At 36.7% G+C, this 8,646-nt stretch overlaps 1 protein-coding gene across 2 annotated transcripts in view; it reads right to left on the reverse strand.

The window, feature by feature from the left end:
* Nucleotides 1-2,424: 2,424 nt before the first annotated feature.
* The window catches only part of LOC144968382 (molluscan insulin-related peptide 1-like), a 57,405-nt gene continuing 51,183 nt past the window's right edge, over nt 2,425-8,646 (reverse strand). For both annotated transcript variants that reach the window (XM_078906670.1, XM_078906671.1), the window contains exons 2-3: nt 8,134-8,398; nt 2,425-2,647 (exon numbers count right to left, since the gene is read on the reverse strand). In XM_078906670.1, coding sequence (XP_078762796.1) covers nt 2,505-2,647; nt 8,134-8,398 — 408 coding nt within the window. In that variant the 3' untranslated portion in view covers nt 2,425-2,504. The remainder of the gene's footprint in view (nt 2,648-8,133; nt 8,399-8,646) is intronic.

Consider the following 8,646-nt stretch of genomic DNA (forward strand, 5'->3'; position numbering starts at 1 on the left):
GACAGTACTAAATATTATTATGACCATTTATTAGAGGTCCAACTATATTCTAGCGAAACAACCCAAAAACAGTTTTCAAAGCAGACTGCCTATTCAAGGAGTTTTGACACGAGTTTGCGCGACTCCCCCCATATCACTGTGAGCGCAATCCAATCGAGCTCATTTGGACCCAAGTAAAGGGAAATATTGAGAGGTGGAACATTAAATTTACTCTCACCGACGAGGCAATCAATGACATAACAAGGGAGGATTGGAAAAGGCATGCTCCAACCTTCGCAAACTGGAGGTAAATCACATTTTATTGGATAGAGTGATGCCATGACATCTTTCCATAGTCTTTCCATTTCTCCTTTTTCTCATCGTAGTCATCAGAATGTGATGATATATTAATATGTGTCCAGTATGTATTTATTGTTGGTGGTGGTTTTGTTGTAGTTGTTGTTATTGATGAACACATGTATCTATTTGTAGAAACACTGAATCATAAATAGATGAATTTCTACTCTTGACCATTCTACATTAAATTTATGTAATCCTCTTTGGCATAAACACAAGCAATTTCTATATATTTAGCAATCAAAATAATATTTGAAGCGCGTAATGTTCACTTTGTATTTTCATCCGTAATTTGTATTGATTGTTATAAAATGTAGATGTCTGATAGTTAAGGATTGCCATTCGTTCCTTCATATTCAGATACCGTGCGTATACCGTTTAAGTTTCAATTAACCGAAAATTCCATTTTAACGAATTACTTTAAAATGGATAAGCGGAAAATTTATAATTTTGATACTGTACATTATTTATGAGTTACGATCCTTACCAGTTACCGATTTTAATATAACCATTATAAGCGAAATCCTTTCCTATTGTTTTACAATTAATGCAAAAACATTTTTTTGATTAAGACACATTGATTCAGAGAGTCATACAAACTTTTACAGCTGTGCATTGAGGGACAGCTGAGAAAAAGAAGAAAACACGCGCCACTTATTAAAAATCTGACTATAGTAAGACGTAAACTCAGATTAACTAGCCGAAACTACCGTGTCAGCACGAGTTTTTTTTTTAAAGCGATGAATTAAGCTCATACTTTGTGGTGAGTAACTTGATTAAATATTTAACAGTGTAAAATTTCTAAATTTATGACATCGATTTTAAAGTAACAGCTTCGAATTGCGTCGTGAAAGAAGCTGATATACAGAGAAGTGGTAAGACCTGGAATGAGATAAAAAAGTTGGCTCAGGATAGAGAAGGATGGAAACTGTTTGTCTGTGGCCTATACCCTGACCCAGGGTGAAAAAGGCATTGATGATGATGATGAATAAGGTCCAAAATCTGTATTCAGTTGAGACTAATTGATTCGAAGAATGACACAATATTTTAGAACTTTTGATAGAGGGACAGCTGAGAAAAAAACCTAGAAAAAACACGCCCCATAAATAAAACAAATCTGACTACAATTGTTATGACGTGTTATAATTCAAGTGATGTGAGCTTTTGGTTACTTTAATTATGTGCCGTTTATATATTGTGATTCATAATGGACAAGGATTGACAAGTGAACCATCAAGACCATTATAACCAAGGGGGGGGGGGGGGGTCTATGATGACAAAACCCTTTAAATATATTTCTATCTATTGTATCCTTTATTTTCATATACATACAATCTCAGAACAAATTTCTTCTTAGCGTTAGTCATTGAGTGTACTTTTTTAAAACCTTAATTTAAAATGAGTACTATATATCAATTTCCCGCCTTGCATTACAGTGACGTCATTTTAAGTAAGTGCGCCGTCTAGTAAGTTGTCGTTAGTAGTGCTCAAGGAAATAGTAAATAATCCAATTGATTGAGCTATTGAATACAACTCACGATTATTTTTCTTTCAGCGTTCACGAAACTTTCTCAATTCATTTGGTTTGTTTAGCGTCGGGCTATGATTTTAAGAAGGCTACGCACCTGCTAACATCCACGACTCAGTAATCACAAGAAAAAACATCAATTGAGTGATGTCAAAATGCTGGTTTCCATCTCTTTGAAAATGCGAAGCCAGTCCTCCTGGGCACTGGGTACATACCTTGTGCATCTGATTTTCTAGTTTCAAAGTGATGGCATCTTATTTTCTCGTCTGCTGGTAGTCAATAAAGATCCTCGATCCTCTCTCTTTTATCTCCCGTAATAATAATAATCTGCCTATATATATATATATATATATATATATATATATATATATATATATATATATAATATATATCCTGCTACCAAAATAGCCACACTATAATTCGATATGTAACCTACTCATTGTTAGTTCTACGGAGGACTTCATACATACTTCAAAGGAGTCTTTGAACCGGAATAGAGGAAGGCGTGATACCAAGAATTCTGCTTCCCATTACAACAATAAAAAATCAAATCAAATCAGTTTTGAGAGGATAGTAATTATGCCATTTTATTTAGTTATTCATGATGGACTATCAGATTGCAGAACGCATTGATGGAAGGTCAACAGTACTGTATAAGCTCTAATGTACCGCAACTGTGAACACAGCATTCACAGTAAATACCCTGGGTCCCTTGCCTCTTTACCAGGAACGACATGGCATTTTTCTTGTTAATTTGCAAACCATGAACAGTTCTCTCCAACTCTGAGGAAAACAAAGTTAATATAAGGAATTACATTTACTTTTTTTATAGTATAATTTCTATTACATTGATAGAATTCGTCTGAGTATAATATGCCCGCCAGAACAAATGTATCAACACACATAATGATGGAAACTTTTACACGTTTATAAAGGAATAAAATTGACGTCAATCAGCTCTTTGCCATTGTTTTCACACATCCATGTTGGTGATATGGTTCTGACTCAATCAAATCATTCAGACTATGAATCCAGAAAAGTAAGTGGAGCAGGCACTTATGATGGTCACAACAAATAATGAAGTGAGTAAAGAAGTGCCAGAAGATAATACTTTTCTGAATTAATATTCACCCCAAAAATGGGAGCTTACTCAATGTCTTAATCGTCGCTTTGTTGTATGTTTGTGTTACCGCTGGCTACAAAATTTGCTCGTCTGTGTGTTGAACCTATGACATCAAGAAGTCGGGAGAGCGATTCACGATAGACACAGAGGTTGATTTAACTTTTATTTTGAGTGGTGGATAGCTCCCACAGTAGCGCTACGCTCTCCCCGGCCGGGCGGAGTTGTCGTATCAGTAAGGTCGTGGGTTTGAGCCCCCATCGCCTCGAAGTTTAAAAAATTCTTTATTGTCTTCTGGCATCAATGAGACAATAGATAGTTCGAAGTAAACGTGAGTCAGGTCTTTGCTATTGTTTTTTTTTTGCCATCCGCGTTTGTGAGTAATTCTCACTAAACTGTATTAACCAGACAATAAACGTTCATGGTTACACAGAGTTTTGTGTGTTGGTCCGTTATACTTCCGGATGGCAATATTGTGAACTCCTTAGCCAAGCGCATACTATCTATAGATAGAACAAAGTTGACGTCACTCTGGTCTTTGTTATCGTTTTTTTTTGCCATCCGCGTTTATGAGTAATTATCACTTAACTGTATTATCCAGACTATAAAAGTTCATGTTTACACAGAGTTTTGTGTGTTGGTCCGTTATATTTCCGGATTACAATGTTGTGAGCTTCTTAGCCAAGCCCATACTATCTATAGATAGTATGCAGATGACGTCACTCGGGCCTTTGTTATTGTTTTTGCCATCTGCGTTTGTGAGTTGTTCTCCCTAAACTGTATTAACCAGACTATAAAAGTTCATGGTTACACAGAGTTTGTGTGTTGGTCCGTTATACTTCCGGATGGCAATGTTGTGAACTCCTTGGCCAAGCGCATTCTATCTATAAACGTTCAAGGATACATATTGTTTTGTTTGTGATTTTTGTTTGTTTGTTTGTTTTGTTTTGGTACGTTATATTCGCCCTGCGGATGTTATTAGTTTCTTTTATAAACGCATAGCATCACTAAACTTTCAAAGTAAACATTGATGTGTGAATTGTACCCGTTGTTGATGCTATGCATTTAGCCAAAAAAAACTCTTAACATCCGCCAGCCATATAGATAGAATGCGCTTGGCCAAGGAGTTCACAACATTGCCATCCGGCAGTATAACGGACCAACACACAAACTCGGTGTAACCATGAACTTTTATAGTCTGGTTAATACAGTTTAGTGAGAACAACTCACAAACGCGGATGGCAAAAACAATAACAAAGACCCGATTGACGTCATCTGCATACTATCTATAGATAGTATGCACTTGGCTAAGAAGTTCACAACATTGCCATCCGCAAGTATAACGGACCAACACACGAAACAATGTGTAACCATGAACTTTTATAGTCTAGTTAATAAAGTCTTGCGAGAATCACTCACAAACGCTGATGGCAAAACGCAATAACAAAAGCTTGAGTGACGTCATCTTCGTTCTATCTATAGATAGTGTGCACTTCACAACATTGCCATCATGAAGTATAACGGGCCAACACACAAAACTGTGTGTAACCTTGATCGTTTATAGATGGTATGTGCTTGGCTAAGAAGCTCACAACATTGCCATCCGGAAGTATAACGGACAAACACACAAAACTATGTGTTATCATGAACTTTAGTAGTCAGGATAATACCATTTAGTGAGTATTACTCATAAACGTGGATGGCAAAAAAAACAATAAAAAAGACCAGAGAAACGTCAACTTCATTCTCTCTCTTGTCTTGTTACTACAGTTTAGTGAGAATTACTCACAAACGCGGATGGCAAAAAACAATAACAAAGACTTGATTGACGTCATCTTCGAATTATCTATAGAACGTACCAACAGACAAAACTATGTATAGATAGTTCGAAGATGACGTGACTCAGGTCTTTGTTTTTGTTTTTTGCCATCCGCGTTTATGAGTAATGCTCACTGAACTGTATTAACCTGACTATAAACGTTCACGGATACACACAGTTTTGTGTGTTGGTCCGTTATACTTCCGGATGGCAATGTTATGAGCTTCTTAGCCAAGCGCATACTATCTATAACCGTGGCCTTCGTTATGTTATAGCCTGACATTGAAACCCAAGGAGACTGGCATTTTGACGTCATTATTTGGTTTTTGCACCGCTTAGGGAGTTGTCGTTAGTAGTACTCACGGAAACAAGTGGTCCCATTGGTTGAACTATTGAGTACAACTCACGATTTGTTTTCTATTGTGGCTAAAGACTGGCATTTTGACGTCATTTTTGGGTCAGTGTCCGGCCATAACTTTACGAAGGCCACGCTACGGTCATGGACGCTATAGATAGAATGCGCTTGGCCAAGGAGTTCACAACATTGCCATCCGGAAGTATAACGGACAAACACACAAACTCTGTGTAACCATGAACTTTTATAGTCTGGTTAATACAGTTTAGTGAGAACAACTCACAAACGCGGATGGCAAAAGCAATAACAAAGGCCTGAGTGACGTCATCTTCGAACTATCTCTACATTTAAGTGATTGACTCACAACAAACACATGAAACAAATCAGCAACAAACTGCATGTAGCCAAAAACATTTATATTACTATCCAAACATTTATTTAGTGAGAACTGATCATCCAAAGGTGTTCTAAAAACAATAAGAAAGGAACAATATTTTTTGTTTCTCTTTGCTGGGAGAAAATTAAAAGACGTTTAAATTCCGAGGTACAACGTTCGCGTTCAGTTCCTGTTCGGTTCGGCAACTAAAAACGAGTGAGTTGCATTAACGTTGCTATGATAAAACATGAGACCGACTGAGAGGAAAGGTCAAATGGAGGGCAAGACCGACCGGAGAGGAAATTGAATGCACTCAATTTGCAGCCTAACTTTAAACATTTATAGAAGGAACGAAGTCCCGTCCTACATGCTAAATGTTGCTGTTGACAAAGCGCTTTGTGCACATTTAGTGGATATTGCGCTATATAAAGCTTAATTTTAAAAAAATTATAAGTTGACATCACTCAACATATACATCCGGAAATAAATCGGACAAACACAAAAAAAAATATGTGTAACCTTAAACGCTTATAATAATAATACAGTAATAATACAGGTTAATACAGTATATTGAGAATTACTCATAACATTTTAAAAAATTACGCCCCTTTGCAACTGCACCGTAAGATCCCGTCACCTACGCATTCTATAACGGAATAGATAATCCATCCACCAAACAGGATGTTTGATGTCAACAGTGTTGTCCAAGTGAGCAATTTGGGGGTTAATAGTCTTGCCCGAGGAACATAAATGAAAGTGCCTGAAGCGAGGCTCGAACCCAGGACCGTCCGGATCACAGTACTATGCCTTAACCACTCAGCCACTTCGCCTCCCCCCCCCCCTATCGAAAGAGAGAACGAAGTTGACGTCACTCATTCTTTGCTATTGACTTTAGCCAGCCATTTTAGGAGTAGTTCTCACTAAGCTGTATTAACCGGACTATAAATATTCAAGGTTAACATAGTTTTGTGTGTTGGTCGTTATACATCCGGATGGCAATGTTGTGAGTTCCTAAACCAATCGCACAGCATCTATAAACGTTAAAGGATACACACAGTTTTATGTGTCGTTATGTAAAATTTGTCTGACGGGTGTTGTGAGTATTTTGCCTAAACTTATAGCATCAATAGTCTAATTAACAGAATTTAGTGAGAACCACTCATAAAATGGCTGGCTAAAAACAAAAACAAAGAACCAGGGTAGCTCGGTCTGTTAGATCTGGCGGAAAGTACTCTATGATAGACTAGCGTTCTGCCCTATGGGTCGCAAGCACTTGCTTTTTTTCCAGCTCAATGAGCCTCCTGGCTCTGAAGGACTACTACTGATCGCTAACCGGCGGTAAAATTCAGTAACAGCAAGCAGTGTGACGCCAATAGATAGAATGCGCTTGGCCAAGGAGTTCACAACATTGCCATCCGGAAGTATAACGGACAAACACACAAACTCTGTGTAACCATAAACTTTTATAGTCTGGTTAATACAGTTTAGTGAGAACAACTCACAAACGCGGATGGCAAAAACAATAACAAAGGCCTGAGTGACGTCATCTGCATACTATCTATATCATTCATCCTTTATTGGCGGTCAAAAAGGATTACAGAATGTCGTCAATTTTATCATCTTATACTACAAGAGCTAAATACAGATGTTTGTTGGTTATGAATGCTATAACAGGCTGATTTAGAGGGTAGTATACTTAACCACATAATTTATATATCAATTAAAATTTTTAGTAGGTAATTAATCTCATTAATTATCGGGAGCGTGGAACAACCCCGCAGTGTGTATAGATCGTTCGAAGATGACGTCACTCAGGTATTTGTTATTGTTTTTTGCCATCCGCGTTTATGAGTAATGCTCGCTAAACTGTATTAACCCGACTATAAACGTTCATGGATACACACAGTTTTGTGTGTTGGTCCGTTATACTTCCGGATGGCAATGTTATGAGCTTCTTATCCAAGCGCATACTATCTATATTTCTAATGAATTTTCTTTTATCATGTTATTGTTCTATTATTAACTGATTCTTGGTACCAATTAAGTATTTTTCATTTGATATGGATAATGTTGAGTTTTAATTTATTATATCTATATATTTACTTTTATTAAAATAAAGTATATTATATATTGCAGTAATCATTTGTCCTCCTTCACACTAATATCAACCTCGTTACGCTTTGAGTAGTAAGCTAGTCTATCGCAACCTGCTTTCCGCCAGATCAAACAGACCGAGCTATTCAATCACTGCTGGTTGGACGGAGAAGGAGGGGGGGGGGGGGGGAGATGATCTTGACTACTTTAATTAACTTCGCCATTCACACATATCTCAATCGTCGTTAGTGTTTCTTTCATCGTGTTTTGTTGATAAAGGGGAAAGACGAAGTGTCGTTCTAGGGACTCAACTATACTCCGCTCAGAACTTAAACTCGAATTGTGTACCTTCGGGTGCTAAGTCGATTGTCATACCAAAGACCACATAGCTGCACATAACTGAAAAGTGAGTGTTAAATCATTTTCTATCTGGGAGTTACTGGGTGGGTTTTGAACGTCATTCCCCAGATATCAATTATTTCTAATGGATAAACGAAAATCCTACCTTTTGGGGAACTTCTCTTCATTATAGAACGGTCGAGGAATCTTTGAAAGTTAAAGCAAGCGATTGTATGGGCATTAACCAATGCTTTGCCGCAAACTCCTTCATACCGAATTGGTCTGTCCGAATAGCAGGTGTGGTCCAAGTTAGCAGCAACGGATGGCAAATAAGATATAAAGGAGATTGCAAGACTGGCCAGAAAGACAAAGGCTAATTTATGACATGTTGCTGATGCGTTAAGACTCATCTTGTACGACCCGATGACAAGCTGAAATAAATAAAAAATAAGAAAAAAAAGGTTGAAGTATTTTATCATTGTACTAGAATCACTGATGATGATAATGATGATGATGATAATAATAATAATAATAATAATGATAATAATGATAATAATAATAATAATAATAATAATAATAATAATAATAAATAATAATAATAATAATATATAATAATATAATAATAATAATAATAATAATAATAATAATAATAATAATAATAATAATAATAATAATGATA

Source organism: Berghia stephanieae, chromosome 3 (assembly GCF_034508935.2).
Source record: "Berghia stephanieae isolate SIO BIC M18660-M18661 chromosome 3, UCSD_Bste_1.3, whole genome shotgun sequence".
Classification (NCBI taxonomy): Eukaryota; Metazoa; Mollusca; class Gastropoda; order Nudibranchia; family Aeolidiidae; genus Berghia; species Berghia stephanieae.